This window comes from Ursus arctos, unplaced genomic scaffold, assembly GCF_023065955.2.
Source record: "Ursus arctos isolate Adak ecotype North America unplaced genomic scaffold, UrsArc2.0 scaffold_32, whole genome shotgun sequence".
NCBI classification, from domain to species: domain Eukaryota; kingdom Metazoa; phylum Chordata; class Mammalia; order Carnivora; family Ursidae; genus Ursus; species Ursus arctos.
In genome coordinates, this window is record NW_026623008.1 from 26,630,220 (window position 1) to 26,650,369 (window position 20,150).

Sequence of the window (20,150 nt, forward strand, 5' to 3'; positions counted from 1 at the left end):
GTGAAACTGGTCAAATAAAGATTGACCTTTGTTTTTTAAGTGACTGATCAAGGTAGAAGATGTTAGGCTTTTGTTTGTTTGCTTGTTTAAGAAAAAAAGAACTTGAAGACATTTCTAAAAAGAATATTCTCTCCCATAGTTTTCCTTTACAGCTAGAAAATGGTCAAGCTATGGAATGCACAGTAGCTCAGTATTTTAAGCAGAAGTATAGTCTGCAGCTGAAATACCCCCATCTTCCCTGTCTCCAAGTGGGACAAGAACAAAAACATACATATTTGCCACTCGAGGTAAGCTAAACTGAATTTTCCTTTGCCAAATCTGCCAGTCTCTTGAATGAGTTAAAAAAAAAAAATCATGTTCTAAACTAGTAGTAGAATTTCCTATTAATTTCTAAAGTATTTTGGGCAGGGGCACCTGGGTGGCTCAGTCTGTTGAGTGTCTGACTCTTGGTTTCAGATCAGGTCATGATCTTGGGTTTGTGGAATCCAGCCCACCATTGGGCTCCCAGCTCATCAGGGAGTCTGCTTCTCTCCCTCTGCCCCTCCCTGCCTCTCTGCATGTTTTTGCTCTCTCTCTCTGTCTCTCAAATGAATAAATAAGTCTTGAAAAAAATAAATAAAATATTTTAGGGAGATAGCTTCGCTAGGTAATAGCATTTTCATGTTTTGGGGAATGGAAGAGGTAAGATACAGTTTACCATTACACAAACGAATTTCTCTTTGCCTCTCTGTAGGTCTGTAATATCGTGGCAGGACAGCGATGTATAAAGAAGCTCACAGACAATCAGACTTCCACAATGATCAAAGCTACAGCAAGATCGGCTCCCGACAGACAAGAAGAAATCAGTAGACTGGTCAGTAAGGCATGGTCTTCACGATAAGCTAGCTTTCAGATGAGAAAACAAGACAATAGAAAACTCCTGGTAGGCCACAGTTACTCTTTGGTTTTTATATACGCAGGCTTTCCTGTTCTTTAGGTGAAGAGTAACAGCATGGTGGGTGGACCGGATCCATACCTTAAAGAATTTGGTATTGTTGTCCACAATGAAATGACAGAGCTCACAGGCCGGGTACTTCCAGCACCAATGCTGCAGTACGGAGGCCGGGTAAGCTTTTGATTTCATTCAGCAAGCTCCTTCCAACGACCAATCAACAAGAGAATAATCCAGGGTTTCTCCACTACACCACACTGAATTTACCCATAGTTTTGCTCATTATTGCGTTTTGTCTTTTGGCTAATACCAAATAGAGTTTTGTTTATCCCCTCATCGACATTAACATGGCCTTAGATTGTAATGTCTTTTCTCTTTTCTTTTGTTTCTTTTTTTTCTTTTCTTTTCTTTTTTTTTTTTTAAAGAATAAAACAGTAGCCACACCCAACCAGGGTGTCTGGGACATGCGAGGAAAGCAGTTTTATGCTGGCATTGAAATTAAAGTTTGGGCAGTTGCTTGTTTTGCGCCTCAGAAACAATGTAGGGAAGATTTACTAAAGTGAGTATCTTCATATTTTCAGCTTAGTAATATCCCTTCCAGATATGAAAATACCATCTTTACGTGAATGTGCTGTGTACGCTGGCACCACATCCCTGACTCCTATAGTGACGCCATCTGGCTGTAGGAAAAAGACCTTGTATTATAGTAAATTGCAAACTCGGGACTGACATTAAGAATCTGACTCAGCTTCCTTACATTGAAAGCAGAAACCTGTGACTAACAAGGCCGAAGCAGAGACGGTTGGCACACTCTTGAGTTCTTAGTGAAGCTTCCTTTGGTATTAATTGTATCTTTTCAGCTGAGATTAAAAACTCGTCCATATTTAATCATTATAATTTACGAGTGAGCTTGTTTTACGCAGGGTCACCAACTGAGATCATTGGCTCGTGTCTTACAGATGCAGCTGTCTATGGAAAGGAACTTAGTGAGGAGGGTGGAAAAATCTAAGCAGGAAAAGGGAACTGGAAGGAAGAAAGGAATCTTACAAAATATTGGCAAATGTACAAAAGAAATGATTCTGAAAGCTTTATACATAGATTAAAGTCACTTCTCATATCCAAAATCTAAAACTTCACAATGAATTTCGTTTTTTTTAACATGATGATTTCTTTTGATATTGCTATTGAATCAAATCTGTTACAAGTTTGAATGTAATCCTAAACATACCGATTTCGTGTTTCCATGTTCTCAGTTGAACACAAGCGTACCCAACCATTCTTGTGCCAAGCTTACCAAAATGCACATTACCTAAAATTTTGACTTTGCTCCTCTTTAGTTCAGAATTACTGATTTGAATGTTTAAAAAAAATTAAAAGTTAAAAAAAAAATCTTTGAAAAGAAATGCTATTCTAGTTCCTGGGGCCTAGTTGAGGCATAATTATTTAAAAATTCATAAAGATTACCTGATAGCTTAATAATAATACAAATTCTTGTTTATTATAATTGCAGTGATACAATTGCCAGCCCGTCTTTGGCAACCAGTTAAAGATTTTTTTCTTTGTTTGTTTATTTTTAATTTTGGCTAAGAATGTGCAGAACTGAAAGAAGTATCTTAGTGGAAAATAAATGCTAGGAACATACTCTGAAATGAAAGCACCGCGCCACTGGTTCTATTTTAACAGGAGTTTCACTGACCAGCTCCGTAAGATCTCTAAGGATGCAGGAATGCCCATCCAGGGTCAGCCGTGTTTCTGCAAGTATGCACAAGGTGCAGACAGTGTGGAGCCCATGTTCAAACACCTGAAAATGACCTATGTGGGCCTCCAGCTAATCGTGGTTATCTTGCCTGGGAAGACACCAGTGTACGGTATGGACTCCTTTAATATTGAATGAGGGATGATTTCAAGGAGTAGGTCAGGATAAGCTAGGTTATGCTGTAGTCACAAACAACCCCAGGCTCTCGGTGACACAAAGCACCAAAGGTTGATTTTTTTGCTTCTGCTGTGTGTCCGTTAAGGTAGACCGTGGCCTCTGTCCCATGCCGTCATGTCATTTTCCCTCTGGGACCCAGGCTGGCAGAGCAGTTGCTATTTGGAAAGTTGCTGGCCCCCTGGCAGAGAGAAAAGAGAGCTCTGGAAGGCTCTTAACATTTGCAGCTTCTTGACCGGAACCAGCCACATGGCTCTTCCCAACCTTTGTGAGGGAATCGGAGAATGGGGGTCAGGAAATGCAGTGGGAATGAGTGTGGGGCATACAGCGGGATTCTAGCATAGTCCTCAAAGCAGGAAGAACCAGAATGTTTGGTGAAAAGCACTTAGGAATATCAGAGTGGGGAAGAGTGGGGGAGCCTACCACTTCCAGAAAAGAAGCTGTTTAGTTTGTGTCTATTTTAACAAGAGTGATACAAAGTTCTTTTGCCTATCATCTAAATAAAGGATTTGGGAACCACAGACCAGCTATTTGAACTTTATAAAATGTCTTCAGTGCCCTCTGTAGTTGCTTCGTTTGTTACTGTTTATCTCTCATGTTTAGAGGAAAAAGAGGGGGAGGTGGGAGAAAAATCCTTGAAAGGCAAAGAGCTGGCATGTATACAGAGAGGGAGGAGCTGGGAGATGGATTCCTTTGCCAGACCAGTCCTGTGGAAAAAGTACCTTCAAGGTTCTGAGCTAGTGGCGGCAGGCAGCATCCGAGAGTAAAGGAAGTGGGCTACCTTCAATGCTTGCGGGAGGGAAGAAAAGGAAGAATCGCCCCCGGGGGTTTAGCAGATGAAACGACCACGTCTAGCACAGCGCACTGTGTAAATGTGTATGTGTGGGTGTTTTCCTCTACTCTTAGTCATTAGGAGAATATTTAACCATTTTTAAATTAATTAATGAATTTATCCTTGTAGCGGAGGTGAAACGTGTTGGAGATACCCTCCTGGGTATGGCCACACAGTGTGTCCAGGTAAAAAATGTAGTGAAGACCTCACCCCAGACCCTTTCCAACCTTTGCCTGAAGATAAATGCAAAGCTCGGAGGAATTAACAATGTGCTTGTACCTCATCAGAGGTAAGGTGCCGAACTCTTGTGTTTTCAACTTTTTTTCCTACATTTTTATTAAGATCAAATGTAATGTAATTTGCAGTCACGCACACAGATCTTAAACATGCATCTCCATTACTTTTTCTTACGTATGTATACACTCATGTAACCACTACTTAGGTGAAGATCTAGAACATTTCCAGCCCCTGTCAGGCTTCCTTGTGGCCCCTCCCAATAGATAACCCCCAAAGATAACCACTATCACCATAGATTAGTTTTGCCTATTTTTGAACTTAATATGAATGGAACCATACAATATGTAGTATTTTGTGTCTGCTGCTTTTGTGTCTGGAATTCATTCACATTACTGTATTAAGTAGTAGTTTACTCATTTTCATTGTTGTATATTATTTCATTATATGGATATACCACAGGATTTTAATCTGTTCTACCATTGATGGATGTTTTTGTGCATTCAGTATACAATTTTTCTACATTTTTGGTGGATGTAAATACTCTTTCTCCTGGGTATATTTCCGAGAGTAGAATTGCTAAGTTATAGAGAGTACATGTATTTAGCATTGATAGATACTGTCAAAGAGTTTTCCAGAGTGGTTGTACCAGTTTACATTTCCATGAAGATTTCTGGTTGCTCCATATTCTCACCAACACTTGGTAGTATCAGTCCTTTTAACTTGAGCCATTTTGTTTGGGATGATAGTATCTCATTGCGGTTTTAATTTGCATTCCTCCGATGATTAATCATGTTGAACACAATTTCATATGTTTACTGGCTATTTGGATATCCTCTTTTGTGATGGGTTTGTTCAGTTCTTTGCCATTTCTTAGATTGGGTTGTCCATTTTTTCATTAATTAGTATTTTCCCTCTCTATTGAGATACTATCTGACTTGTTAACTCAAAAATGTTTTCATGTGAAATTCTGTATGTGAAAGTGATTTGAAAAGTTCAGTTTAGGGCTGTGGTATTAGTGATTGCTGTACTTGACAAGAATATGAAATTGCTCTTGTACAAACATATTCCAATTCTTAATTTGCCCTTGAATACAATTTATAGGTAACAAAATCCTTCCTACACCATTGATGGATGAGGTATACAGGCAGTATGGGAAGTTAACCTAAAATCTGAGATCATTTAATTTTACCCCAGATACTTGAGACAATATGACATGGTAGTTTAGGGCATGTACCTCGGTGTCTGACGCCCTGGGTTTGGATTCCAGCTTTATTGTTTCCTAGTCATGTATGCTTGGGCAAGCTCCTTCATCTCTTCTGTCTCGTTTTTTAAATCTGGAAAATTGAGATAATAATTGTGCCACCCTCATGGGATTATTGTGAGGACTACATGAGTTAATACAGGTAAAGTGTTTAGCACAGTGGCTGGTACATAGTATATGTAAACTGTTACTACGTTATGCATATGTATGTTGCAGATGTGTGTTGGCTGTTGTACTGCCCCACCCCATCATGTTGCATGCGATACCTACAGAGAAATATAACACAGCCTCTGCCCTCATGGAGCTATCTGTTACATTACGGAAGATTTTCAGATTTGGGTTGCCTCCTATAGTACACTTTAAGAATCAGTACTCAGTTCCAAACCCTTCCTTTAGGAATTTGCCAGAGAAGCATGCATGATTTTTCTCCCTTGATTCCTTAGAAAAATCAGTGTCAAATAAATGAGTTCATTCTTTCAACAATATTTATTGAGTGCCAGTTGTGAGCTAGGCAGTGTTCCAGGCACTAGGGATACTGCAGTGAATAAAACAAAACAAATAAAATTCCTGCCCTTGTGGAGTTTACACTCGTGTGTGTGTGTGTGTGTGTGTGTGTAGAAAATAAATACAATTTAAATTAAGTGGGGTGCCTGGCTGGCTCAGTCAGCAGAGTGTGTGACTCTTGATCTCAGGGTTGTGAGTTTGAGCCCCACATTGGGTGTAGAGATTGCTTAAAATTAGAATCTTTAAAAAAATAATTAAGTAAAATATGTGGTATATGTGATGAATACTATAGATAAAAATAAAATAGGAAAGTAGCTAGACTCGATTCTCTTCTCTAAGCCTCACATCTTAAAGAGCATTGGGGGTTTTGTCCCCGTTCCACATAAATTCCACAATTCTGTATCCATTGTAGGCATCTTAGGATCCCAAGAGAATTCGTTCTGGGAAAGTCTTCCCTTCACACAGAGATTTTATTAAATTTGGCTCAGGCCCTCTTTTTCAATTCTTCCCTTCCTGCTATTATAGAAGAACCATGTTGACTTCTTTTTAAATATTTTATTTATTTACTTTAGAGAGAGAGAGCAGGGGGAGGAACAGAGGGAGAGGAAGAGTCTCTCTCTCCAGCAGACCCCGTGCTGAGCACAGAGCCCCACATGGGGCTCGATCCCAGGACCCTGAGCCGAAACCAAGAGTTAGATGCTTAACCTATTGAGCCACCCAGGTACCCCAACCATGTTGACTTCTTAAGTCAATTCAGATTCATTTCAGGAGAGGCAAGACACTCAGTGGGCCTTAGAGTTCTCACCCAATGTGTTCAAGTCTTTATTCTGTCTTGTAAAACTATATCTGTGATTATATCTGGTGAGCTTGAAAGTACAGATTTTCATCTGTATGTCTGAGTGTCAACGTCTCCTTCAATCTGAGCAGGCCCTCGGTGTTCCAGCAGCCTGTCATCTTCCTGGGAGCAGATGTCACGCACCCCCCAGCAGGGGACGGGAAGAAGCCTTCCATTGCTGCTGTCGTCGGCAGTATGGATGGCCACCCCAGCCGGTACTGTGCCACTGTTCGGGTGCAGACCTCTCGCCAGGAGATCTCGCAGGAGCTCCTCTACAGTCAGGAGGTAATTCAGGACCTCACTAACATGGTTCGAGAGCTGCTGATCCAGTTCTACAAATCTACACGCTTCAAACCCACTCGAATCATCTACTACCGTGGAGGGGTATCAGAGGGACAAATGAAACAGGTACTCTCATTACCCATAGCTGCCTTTGGGGGTTTCTGAGAAAGTGTCTGATGGAGCTTCCTCCCATCTGCCACTCCGGGTAAACCAGATCTGGGAGCTGCAAGGTGAGTTCTCAATTAAACGTCTATCTGTTTTTAACTCCTAGGTCGCCTGGCCAGAGCTAATAGCAATTCGAAAGGCGTGTATTAGCTTGGAAGAAGATTACCGGCCAGGAATAACCTACATTGTGGTGCAGAAGAGACATCACACACGACTTTTTTGTGCAGATAAAACAGAAAGGGTAAGAAACTATGGTAGAAGCCTCGTTATCTGATACATTATCTGATATATGTTTTCAGATGGGCATACATACAATTTTTTTCCCTAAAAACAAATATAATAATAATAACTACACTAACTCCAGTTGAACATAGGTGATCACTTCTGAATGATACAGGTTTCAAGCCTGAATATTTCTCTTGTGTGACAGAAAATGTTGGCTTCTGAGGTTTTTAAGGGAGTAAAAATCATGCCAAGATACACTACGGTGATACAGGCAAACCCCAAAGGGGTGATTTATCTATTTGGACTTTATTATCATTTGCTACTTCTTGTTACCAGTGCCTAAGGCATGGTTCTAGGATATAAAGAAGAATTTCTCTTCCAAATGATTTTGTATCCGTGCATATATCAATGCAGGGGATTCTTAGGGTGCACACTTTGAATGCTTATAACGTCACACTTACTAACCATGGGCAGGTTAACTTCTCTAAGCCATAATGTTCTCATCTGTAAAATGTAGTAAGAGCAATACCTATCTCACAGGGGTGTTGTAAGGATTAAATTAATAAATGAATATTAATTTGGGGTATAATTCCCAAAAAGAGGCATTTTGTACAATCGATTTATAATTTGTTATTTATGTGTAAACTACCCAATTATAGGTGCATAATATTGGGTGACTTTGCTTCTATGATATTTTCTGTGATGTTATTTCACCTTTTCCAAGGCCCTCCCTGATCCGCCCCCAGAGAGACCAGTTCTTTCTGTTGCTTAATCTTGTAATCTTGTGGGTCACTCTCATTATTTTCTAGTACGCTCTTAGTTTTTGTCTCTAATCCAAGGCTGAGCTGTTTCTTTTTGTTTTCAGAATCATTGGAAAACTAAGTTTTTCTCCTTGGGCTCCAGTTCCACCGGTCAGCTCAGATTCCAGGTGTTATCTTCTGAACTGCCCAAACCCTGACTCAGTAGTACTTCTTAGACCTCCACTGATACAAATTCTCCAAACTCTTGCCTGAGCTCTGGTCACAGAACACCCTGTCACCCCCTCCTTAACCACACTGTCACCTCTCCATCCCTCCATCAAATTGCTGTCCTTGTAGCTCTAGGAGCTGGATTGTCTTCCTAAAACCCAGGCTCTTTCCTCATTTCGTTCTTTACCATCCCGTGTCACTCCTAACCTTCCAGAGATTGATGACCCCTGTCCTTGGTCTACCCTGCTCCCTCGACACTTACCAACATCTCCAGTTCTCTAATCACGCCTCTTGCCAATCTCCAACTCTGGATCAGTCCACTTACCCGTTTCCTTTGCTTCGACTCTTAGGCCAATGGAGATTGCTGAGGAAGAAAGTAATTTGTTTAATGATGAATGATATTGCAGATTCATGATAGCAAACCTCAGCCAGGCTTTGGCGCTGCTGTTTCTCCTTTTATCGGGTTCCCCTAGCATGTATTCCAAATCTTCACTCCTCAACTCCCCAGCCCAATCTGTGATGCCTTTATTGGCAGTGCTGTACCTTGCCAGCAGTAGAACAACCTTCTATTTCCCCAGAAAACAACATCCAGAAGGCATGAGTTTTCTCAGCTTCCTCTCCTCTCCTCTTTTTTATTTTTTTTTAAGATTCATTTATCCATTTTAGTGTGAGAGAGAGTGCGAGCTGGGGGAGGGGCGGAGGGAGAGAGAGAAGCAGACTCCCCACTGAGCACGGGGCTTGACACAGGGAACTTGATCTCACGACCCTGAGATCGTGACCTGAGCTGAAATCAAGAGTTGGACGCTTAACCGACGGAGCCATCCAGGTGCCCCTCTCTCCTCTACTTTCAAAGGTACTGAAATGTGTTTTCTCCTCTCCTTCCACTCACATCTCAGAGGCTAATCTCTCCACCTATGCTTTTGTTCCTACAGGACCACTTCATTAATTACCATTGGTTTTCAAAACTCCAGTTCCTTCTCCTCACCCTCTAAAGTTCCTCAACTCTTCCTAGACCCCCCAGTAAGCTTCCCTAACTCTGTTTCTCAGTCAACCTACCACCTTATCTTTCTTTTCTTTCATGGCCAAACTTTTAGAAGAAAAATGACTGACTTTCCATCTGTACCTCCATTCCCTGTAGGCTGACTTCAGTTTCAATGATTCTATGGAAGTCATTCACTCAGTGACTTGCTCATTTCGAATCTAGTCCTATCTTGTCAAGTTCTCACACTGACCTCTTTGCCTGAGCAAGAATATGACTTTCCAGATTCACAACCCTCCTCTAGAATCAGGCTTTCTGCGACTTCTCTTCCTCATCTGGCCATTAAATACTGACATTTCCAGGCTTTCCATACTTTTCTCTCCCTCTTCTCTTCTGAATTTCAACTCTCTTTAGTCTCACCCACTTTTCTGCGTTCACTGATCTGGTTATAGATTCCTAAATTTGTATTCCCAACTGCACACATTTCTGTGCAGTTCCTGATCTGCACTTTCAATTGCCTACCAGATATGTTTCCTCAAATGCTCTGTGGACATTGTATCAGCAAGATAGGCTAGGCTGCGGTAACAAAAAAACCCTCCCAAGTCTTAGGGGCTTATAAAGATGCATTTCTTGCTCATATTACACATTCACTGTGCCTCTGTTGCAGCTGTGACCCTGATGTCCTCAGAGAAGAGAAGAATCTATCTGGAACGCCACTAGTCATTACATCAGAGGGAAAGAAAGATCCGCACAATCCATATGTTGGCTCTTAAAGCTTCTGCCCAGAAGTTTCCATCTCAGGCCACACTCTATCAGCCAAAGCAAGTTACATGGCCACTCCTGAGTTAACTGGGTGGGGATGTATAATCCTCCCCCAGGGAGGGCACGGGAATATTTGGCACTAGTGATCCAATCTACCACAGGCATTTCAAGCAAAACACGTCTAAACCTTCTCCTTATTGTTTTATCCTCATCCAAAGCCTATTCCTCCCTCAATTTTCCTTTTTTCCAGTGACTTGGCATCATTGTACATTAAGTCAGCCAAGCTAGAAACTTCAGCGTTGTCTTTAAATTCTCCCCCCCCTTCCTGTCCCCTCTTATCCAGTTGTTCAAATAGTCTTCTGTGTTCTGCCCTGAAATCTCTTGTCTCAGTTCTTCCTCTTGTGTGTTACCTCTGTCCTGGGCAGAACCTCCCGGATTGCAGGAGACTCCGACTGGTCTCCCCATCAGCATTCCTCCTTCACCGATGTACCCTCCACCTGCTGTCAGGGCTAGGCTTAAAAAATACAGATCTCAGGGCACCTGGCTGGCTCAGTCGATAGAGCATGTGACTCTTGATCTTGGGGTTGTGAGTTCAAGCCCCACATTGGGCTTAGAGCTTACTTAAAAAAAAAAATGCATCTTACTTTGCCACTCCATTATTCAGAAAGCTTCACATATCCCCCATTGTCTACCAAATACTTCCCTTTGGTGTTCAGCGTTTTCCTAAGGTAGCCAAAACATTTTAGTTTCATCCTTCCACCGCGCCCTCATACACTTTCCATTTCCCATACACATTGTGGATTTGAATCCCCGAGATGACCACGTCCATGCCACTCTCCCCCCCCCCCCGACTATTCTTATTAAGGTATAACGTAGATAACAGTAAAATCCACCCTTTTTAGTGTACTGTTCTGCAGGTTGTGACAAATGTCTATAGTGGTGTAACCACCATGTCTGTGAAGACATGAACAATCCATCATGCACACACATTCTGCCAAGCCCTTTGCAGTCAACCCCTTCCCTCACCGACCTAGCAACCACTGACAGGCATTCTGTCCTTACAGTTTTGCTTTTTTCCAGAATGATATACAAGTAGAACACCGTAGCCTTTGGTCTGGCTTCTTTTGCTTAGCATAACGCGTTTGAGGGTCATCCACGTTTATTGTGTATATCGCCAGTTCATTCATTTTTATCGCTTAGTATTTCATCCTATGGCGGAACCACATTAGTTCATCTATTCCTGACTTTAGGGGATATTTGGAGTGTTTCCGGTTTTCAACCCATCCCCCTTTCAGCTCCTGCTTATCCTATAAAGGATGGCTCTACTATTTCCTCCCACCAGCTCTTTCCAGTGCCTTCCGTAATGCTCTCATCACACTACATTGCAGTTCACTGCAGACGGTGCTCACAAAGGGCAGGAATGCGAGTTCATTCGTTCTCTCCGTGCCTCTGTCTCTCATCCCCAGCATCTGCTGCAGAGCCTTCCACATGGGCGCTCAAGCAGTAATTGTTGAAACGAACACGCCTGGATCTCTCTTTTCCCCAGGGCATCACCTCCTTCCGTTCTCATCTGTAGATTCTAAGAGCTTTGCTTTAAAAAGGATTCCATGCTGGGGCAACTGGCTATCTCAGCCCGTGGAGCATGTGACTCTTGATTCTCTGGGTTGTGAGTTTCAGCCCCACTCTGGCTGTAGAGATTACTTAAAAATAAAATCGGGGTACCTGGGGGGCTCAGTGGGTTAAGCATCCAAATCTTGATCTCAGCCTAGGTTTTTATCTCAAGGTCGTGAGTTCAAGCTCGTGTTGGGCTCCACACTGGGCATGGAACTTACTTTAAAAGTTAATTACTTACTTAATTAAAATCTTTTTAAAAAGAATTCTGTGGCCAAATAAGTTTGGAAAATCCTATTTACTCCATCTCCCTCTTAAAGAGTATACATCACTGAATAAAGGTTCTGAGAAGTCATACAATAGAAGAACCCTTTTAACTTGGGTTCAGCCCAGTATTTCTCAAATCTGTTTGACCGTAAAATACCTAAACACATCCTGTGGAACTAATATCCCTGAAGAACACACTTTGGGAAACAATGCCAGAGCTATTATAACTCAGTTACGTTTCCTCTTATCCAGCTGGGTCCCCAAATTCACATTTGAACTTGATGGAATGAGACTTTTCTGTACTCGTGGACGTTCCTGTACACATCGGTGTACAATTCAGCCAAGGGTAGCGGTAGTTAGAATGGAGCCAAATAAACTCCCATCAAATTCATGCCTACAGAATAAAATTCCTCATACGGAACCCTGCTGTACAGCACGAAAGGATGAAAATTGACCAAATGGCAAGGTTTAATGCCTTTCCTTGTAAATGCGTTTCTGAAGTTCCCCTCTCTACTTTCCTAGAAGTTTGATTTTAGAATTTTGGCCGTAAATGAACCTTACAATTTAGAATTTTCAAAGTGTAAACGATCATCAGCTAGTTTTATAGCTGATCAGATTAAGACCCAAAGATACTCTGCTTTGTTAAGGTACATAGTTGCAAGACCAGGCTTAGAACTGAAACTCTGGTCTCCCTAATTCCCATTTCAGTGCACTCTTCCTGCTAATGCATGTGCTGGTGGCTTCTTTTATTGATTCTGTAAAAGCATTAGTTTTGTTGAGCCCCGTGCACCAGTTCAAAGATTTCTTCATCTTAACTTTTACTGAAAGTTGTGCTTATCTTTTTTACTCCAAGTAAGGAATAAAATTGATTTTTTTCCTCAGGAAGGTTATCCATTGTAAATGCCTTCCACCCCCCCATGAACAATGCCAACATATTATCTATAAATAGATGACAATAATGCAACCCAAGGTACCAGGTAAAATAATTCTTTGTCTGGATCCCCCTGGAGAAGCCATGGAATGTCTGTGTTTGAGAAAATGCTTGAGGATAAAGTGGTTCGGCTAAGAAACGTTACAGAACATTCAAGGTGTTGAACTAAACTGATTTTCAAGACTTCATTTAAGAACAGTTTGCTAACTTGTCACCAGTTAACACATAAGAGGAAAATATGGCCTGAGCTCAGTTTGGCATTTTGATGACTAATTATACTCCCCATCCCCTTTTTTTTGGTAGGTGGGGAAAAGTGGCAATGTACCAGCAGGCACTACAGTGGATAGCACCATCACCCATCCATCCGAGTTCGACTTTTACCTCTGTAGTCATGCAGGAATTCAGGTAATTTGGAAACTGGTTCAGATCTTTGACTCGATAGGGAGATGTTTGCAAATTCAGCAGCCGGCTTGACTAGACTTGTTACTCAACACTGTGCATTCACGTCGTTAATTTAGTGCTTGTATTCTAGAACTGTTATCTTTTGGTCTGGGTATCTGCTTGTAGGTGTCCTAGGCAGGAATACTTCTGGATTTAAGGAGTAGATTTCAATTCTTCTTTCCTCTCAGATAGGCAACCCATGTCACAAACATATTAATCATAAAAGTCTCTCTCCAGGGAACCAGCCGTCCTTCACATTACCAGGTCTTGTGGGATGACAACTGCTTCACGGCCGATGAGCTCCAGCTTCTAACCTACCAGCTTTGTCACACCTATGTGCGGTGCACGCGCTCAGTCTCCATTCCAGCCCCTGCATATTATGCCCGGCTTGTAGCTTTCAGGGCAAGGTATCATCTGGTGGATAAAGATCACGACAGGCAAGTTGCTCAGGCACAGTGAGATCTCTTTTTGTCTGAATTAGCAGCACGTTAAAAAAAAAAAAAAAGCTACTACAGAAAACTTTTTGGAAGAGCTAAACTTCCTTTTAGGGTTTAAATTTCAAGAAGTGAATAAAATTGAATGTGCCTTTGAGAACTTATAATGTGACTTTTGGTCCAAGAAGTGCTCAGGCTTGTTCATACTTGCATGGTGTGTCTATAGTCTGCCCAAGGAAAAATGTCTAACTGGGAGCTGCCTGTGGTTTTCCCATAGAGCCAGATGTATTCAGTTCTGCTCAGGTCCCGAGCAGCCTCAGAGGTGGCCCACACAGCGCCCTGGCTCTAGTCTGAGCAGTCACAGGCCTGTGGATTCCACTTCATGCGAGGGGAAGTCCTACACAGTTCACTTGGTTTTCTGTACAAAGAATGCACCAGAGTGAATCAGGGGCATGTGTGTGGGAGAGGAGGAGTGCCAGACCATTTTCACCCCCAAATAGGGATCTCAGAAGCATCAGACATTTTGACCTGTTACTGAGCACTATTAAATAGCTGAACAAGCTCTCTGCATTAATTTTCTTTTCCAAATGACCATCTGTGAAGTGTAGCAGTTTCTGGGCTCTTCCCCAAGTCTGAATTCAGCTGCTAAATAGTAGACATTCCATTGCAAGTCTATTTCTGTAAGGGTTGAAAATACGCTATTATGGAACATGCCCAGCTGTGGCTTTATACCTTCCATTCTGTAATATACATTCATTCATTCAACACATTTATTAGGTATTGACTGTGTGCCCAGCACTGTGCTAGGTACTAAAAATACTAAGATGAGGAAGACCTGTTTCCTGGGATTTTCTGTTTCGGCAGGGCAGACAATAGAGGCAAACAGAGCACTGACAATTAGCCCAAGGCTGTATAGGTGAAGGGGCAGTGGGACATCAGAAGAAAGGTTGTTAGAGAAGATTTCATTGCTGGATGAGTGCGATTTGGCTCTAGAAAGAAGAGAAAAGGGTTTTCCAGGCAAAGGGAACAATGGACATAAAGAGAAAGCAAGTGACATGTTTAGACAATAGCAAGTTTTCTTCCTTTTCTTTCTATTCCTTATCGGATAGTATGAAAGGGGAACAGCAGGCATGAAGCTGGAAAAGTATGTTAGAGCAGGTTTCCTTTGTTAAATGTAAAAGGCTACTTTGGGGATAAAATAGGCAGACCTTAACCATTAATTGGGCATGAGTGGGAGAGAAGAGGATGAAGTAAAAGATGACTAAGATTGTGAGTTTAGATGGTAAGGGCAATAATAATTTAAGTAGTAAAATAATTAAATAGCAAAAGAAATAATTTAAGTCAGAAGAGGGTTGGTGATATATAGTTAGTTTACCAAGCCCTTTATATCCTACCCTTAAGAGGTCTGTTCAGAAGTTGTTACTGTTTTTTTGTTTTGTTTTGTTTTTTGTTTTTTTAAAGATTTTATTTATTTATTTGACAGAGATAGAGACAGCCAGCGAGAGAGGGAACACAAGCAGGGGGAGTGGGAGAGGAAGAAGCAGGCTCATACTGGAGGAGCCTGATATGGGGCTCGATCCCATAACGTCGGGATCACGCCCTGAGCTGAAGGCAGACGCCCAACCGCTGTGCCACCCAGGCGCCCCAGAAGTTGTTACTGTTATCGTAAAAGACCAAAGTTTAAAGGAGTTGTTACCTCTTCAAGGTTGTGTAGCTAGTGAGGAGAAGATGAGAAGAGACTCCTGGCACAGTAACATTTACGCAGCAACATAGTATGTTCCAGCATTATCCTAGGCACAGGAATTCGTTCAACATATGGTTGTTGAGACTCTACTGTGTGCTGGGCACCAGGGGTTCAGTGGTGAGTCAGAGAGACAAAGTCACTGCTTTCTTGGAGTTTGCATTTCCCGGGGTAAATATATAACTATCCAATTAATAATTTCAATTTTGTTTAGTACCATGAGAAAAAAAAAAAGGTAGAGGATTCTGTGAAAGTGTGTTTCAGGTGGCTCTGACCTGAACTTTGGAAGCAGGGGAGGTTTCTTTGGGGAAAATGACATGTGACTGAAGCCTAGAGGACAAGTAGGTATTAACCAGGCATAGTAGGCAGCGGAGGTCCTAATGTCAGCGCTGCTAAGGATTGGGTCTCTGTGGACATTGTTCTAGCTGATTATTGCCACAGTCCATTCAATAAATTGTATGCATTTTTCAGGTGAGCTTACTCACGTTTAGAGAGACACAACACATTATTTAAGGAGCCACAGCTTGAGCCTAAGATCTTCTTGAATCCAGTAGTATTTGTGCTGTTTGAAACGTGTGAAGTTGGAAGTGGTCTTCTGTTACACCTGTTTTTTTTTTGTTTTGTTTTTTGTTTTTTGTTTTTGCCTTATTCTCTTTACAGCGCGGAAGGCAGTCATGTGTCAGGACAGAGCAATGGCCGGGATCCTCAGGCCTTGGCCAAGGCTGTGCAGATCCACCATGATACCCAGCACACGATGTATTTTGCCTGAGAGTCTCAGAAAAAGAACTCACCCAATTTGGCACCCCACGCAGCCTCAAAATGTTTCAAATGCCTACTGCCTCTCGAGAGAGCCAAGTTGACTTCAGGTGGTCTTCTACCAGCAGCTCGGAATAGTTGCACTGAATCTATTCTTCGCAGCACCGTCTGATGCATCAACAAAATTGAGCCATTTTTTAAAAGTAATAGATACTCATAGATTGTCTTTTCTGATGCACTGGACTGAATTTTTACCTCATCATGCAAAGGCTGATCAGCCTGAACTTCCTTAAGGACTCTACAAGAAAGGTTTCTATGGAATATTTTGCTAGCTGTGGGGTTCACCGCATCCCTCTAGTCTTATAAGAGAAGATTATTCCTTGTTTTCTGTATTCATTGAGTGGGGCGTGTGCATAAGCGGGAGAGAAAAACCAAACAATCTACTTCAGTTCAGCGTCACCTTTTTAATTGTGTGGGTCCATAGTAGACTTTTTAATGGAGATTTCTGACTTCGCCACTGTAAATGCCTTTAACAAGCATTAATTTTTGCAGGTTTTACAGAGTTTTATTAGTTTTCCTACTTTATCTCCTTGATGTCTACAGACTCGTGCTGGTGCAAGTACAGGCTGCCAGGCGGTTGCACTATATTTGACTACAGATTCAGACCGGGCAGTCGTCTTACTCGGTTGACTTTTGTGACTGTGTGGCACACAGGTGTAATGCATGCCACGGTGACAGATAATACTGCCATGGCACAAGTACTCACGTGTCCCCCTCTTTGAAAAAAAAATCAGCTTTTAGTATTTTTCAGAGTTTTCAAAAGTGCCCATTTTATGCTGCTGTGTGGTTTGTTAGATCTAAATGATTTTTAAACTTTTCTCATAGAAAATTAACTTTGGCAATAAGCATTTTTTAAGGTCCCTTCTCTTCCTCCCCCAACAGTGTAGTTTTCTAGGTGAGATTTCAGTATGATTTTATCAGCTATTTCTTATAGACCATAATCTGGCAATTTCTGAAACTGGTCAGAAAAGACATATATTTCCATGACTTTTTAAAGAATTATCTTTATCTGTTTTATAGTCACAGTCGGTGTCCTGTCACTTTGTTTTAAAATAAGCTAGAACCAGGATGCTTCCTTATCGGATAGGCTTCGCCAATCCTTAAGGTACATTGAGTGGTGCTGCGACCTGCATAAATGTACCGGCATTTAAAACTTTTTTTCCCGGGAATCAAGGTTACTCACACAATTACGTGCAGTGCAAATTTTTTTGCTTCTCTTTCAACCTGAAATGTACTTGATGGGGTTTCCTTCCTTTCACTAAACTAAAACTGCATAGAAAATGTTGATCTTTCTTAATAGATTCTAGATCCCGCTCGCAAGGAGACGGGTTCCTTTCTTGTCCGAACAAAGGGAGCTGGTCTAAAGCAAGCATCAGTGAAAATGTAGGGGAAAAAACGCATTTTGTATTTAGTGTAGATAACACTTTGTGAATGGACAACAGTTACATAGAGTCTTGGTAGTTCCAGCCAGTGTTTCCCAGCCCAAGTTTTATTGACTTGTGATTCTCTGTCCTGGAACCTCAGAAGTGAGAGCTGGAGAAGGGGATAAAGGCCCCGGAGCCACAGTCCGCATGGCCGAGGAAGGTGCTGGGGGAAGAGACAGATACAACGTGGGAAAATGATGTTGCCCCCTCTGTCTGGAAACTGCTGGTGGGGAAACACTGGATCTGATGGTGAGGGGTGTTTGCTTGAACTCATCAGCCGGTCCAAATCTCTTAAACTAGCCTTCTCAAAATCCCAGCAATACAAAGCACTGTTCTTCTTCAGTCTTTTAAAGAAGCTTGTAAATACATTGAAGTTTACATTTCCATGTGCTGTTCATCAGCGGCACCACCCGTGTTGCCGAGACTGGTCTCTGAGAGTTTTACAACGTATCTTGAGTCCCGCAGCTCGTTGAGATGACTGCAGACATCCTTACTCTCCGCATCTAGTGGGATGAAAGCAAGCTCTGTAATTGAGGCACGGCACAGGCAGGAGTGAAGAGATGGCAGATGTTAATTCCTTACGATTTTCCTTTTCTGCAAATACCTCACTTGGATACTACAAATCAGGACGTGTTGGTGAGGGGCTGGCTGCTGCTTTTATTCACGCTTGTTCAGGGAGAGCTCAGAATATACCTGTCAGCATGGCCACCCTGGACCCAAGAGGAGGAAACAGAAGCTTCTTTCGGAGGAGGAGGACTGACCGGCGTCCAGGATGTGAAGAAGTCTTGGTGGCCGCCGGCCAGCGGGCACCGCACCTGCACTGCAGCACCTCGGGCTCGCTTGGTAACGCACAGCAGGGTCACTTCTCATCACCTCCGGGCCCGTGTGGAGCAGGGAGCGAGGCGGGGGGCCAGGAAGCCCTGATTCGCTTGCCGGCAGTTGGGCCATGTGCTTGACCGTGAACTATACGGTCTGTACAACCTCAGTCAGTCCTGTACGCTGGGCCAATCAGCGTGGTGGTGGAGGAAAAGCCGGGAGGCCTATTTTTTATAGGGAAACAGTACCTGTAAGGGGGCAAACGCTCTCGTTTTGGATGAAAGGAAAGAAATACGGAAGAACTAGGATTATTGGGGGGGAAAACCTGCCGAGGGGGTGAATCTTGAAGAGGTAATCACTACAGAATCAGAGTTGCAGCAATACTATTGCAAGCAAGTCTGAATGCGTCATTTCAGTTTGGCCTGACAATTGGAATACGATAACCCCTTGGGACTGACTGAATCGTTATGCATGTGTCAATCAATGGGAGGTGTGCATTCTCTAGAAGTAGATTTAGGCTGGTTTTTTGTTTTGTTTTGTTTTAATGCGGCCTGTTTAGGCACTGTCATGTGGTGTGAACGATTGAAATGTAGCAACGCTAAAGAGTAACAATTAGGGGATAAGGAGCGGGGACATTAGGGGAGTGGTGACGATCCAGATGCGGAACCGATCATGGTTTCTGACTGTCGTTAGCTGTTGAACCCTGAGCGGTTCCTAAAATGAGCTAGCCGGCTTCGCGCAGCCGCAGTCTGGGCCGGCGGAACATACTCATTCTTACTGTAAATTCTATTTGCTGCTTCCAAAGGTGATGATTTACAGGTTCTAAATGGTCTGTGCTTTAGGATCTGGTGCCCAGCCTATGTCAGAGCTTCCCTACCTGGCTCAGCTCTCTACCCGTCTTGTGGGAAAAGGCAACCCACTGTTTAAGAAGTCTCACCCTCTCTGCCCTGCCCTAGCGGCCCTTTGTGGATGTGCTGTAAGATTTTCTTGCTCAATAGCAAGGTGGTAGCTCCGCTTTCATTTTAAGAAAGTGGAGGCTGAGGGCATTGTATCAATACTGCTTCAACTCCAAGGATTTTTCCTTATAAAATTAAAGGGAAGATCTTGTTATTGATTAACCATTTTCTTATCCCTTGCTATTGACATTCATGCTCTTTCTATGTCTAGTGGCTGAAAATGTTTGCATTTGTTCATTTGACTAATGGTGTAATTTTGGTTTCTATATTGTTAGACCTGTAATGTTTTAAAAATGTATTTTATTAACTTTGGACTGGATGTATGTCTCTAGCAATACGAGGTACTTTCTAAACTATTAAGGGAGGGGTGGTATCCCCATGTTGAGATAAGATGATGGTTGTTTAAATTTTGCATTTTTTTTTTTTTTTGGCCTGCAGGGATATTTTGTGTTCATGTGTCCAAAAGAGAATAAATTGGCATTCTTGTGCCAAAAGTTGTTTTTCTTGTCAATTGCCTAATACATACAGAGTATACGCTAATGGTAACACGCATGGTTGCTGTTTAAAAGTTTCCTCAATTTAAGAAATTGGAGAAAGAACAGAGAAGAAACTTTGTGTTTTTAACTCCTGGAATTTTGGAAGTGCTTCTCAGCAAAATTTCACATATGAAAACTTTCACAAGATTCATCAGGGTTCTGGGTATAGCTCTTCATGGGAAGATCTACTTCAGTGAAGTTTTGAGAAAAATCTGCCGTCTCCAGGGGGCAGTATGGCCCACATACTTTAAGACAGACTTCTCCAG

The 20,150-nt window shown here is 42.2% G+C and overlaps 1 protein-coding gene across 4 annotated transcripts in view; it reads left to right on the plus strand.

The window, feature by feature from the left end:
- The window catches only part of LOC113268300 (protein argonaute-4), a 37,333-nt gene extending 17,488 nt beyond the window's left edge, over window positions 1-19,845 (plus strand). For 2 of the 4 annotated variants that reach the window (XM_026516689.4, XM_057305395.1), the window contains exons 8-18: window positions 140-287; window positions 734-853; window positions 977-1,105; window positions 1,357-1,490; window positions 2,615-2,799; window positions 3,823-3,982; window positions 6,623-6,938; window positions 7,084-7,218; window positions 13,024-13,125; window positions 13,399-13,598; window positions 15,997-19,845. In XM_026516689.4, the coding sequence (XP_026372474.1) occupies window positions 140-287; window positions 734-853; window positions 977-1,105; window positions 1,357-1,490; window positions 2,615-2,799; window positions 3,823-3,982; window positions 6,623-6,938; window positions 7,084-7,218; window positions 13,024-13,125; window positions 13,399-13,598; window positions 15,997-16,105 (1,738 nt within the window). In that variant the 3' untranslated portion in view covers window positions 16,106-19,845. Of the gene's footprint in view, window positions 1-139; window positions 288-733; window positions 854-976; window positions 1,106-1,356; window positions 1,491-2,614; window positions 2,800-3,822; window positions 3,983-6,622; window positions 6,939-7,083; window positions 7,219-13,023; window positions 13,126-13,387; window positions 13,599-15,996 lie in introns of those variants that run through there. The other 2 variants (XM_057305394.1, XM_044390454.3) reach the window with 2 other exon arrangements.
- The last annotated feature ends 305 nt before the right edge of the window (window positions 19,846-20,150 follow it).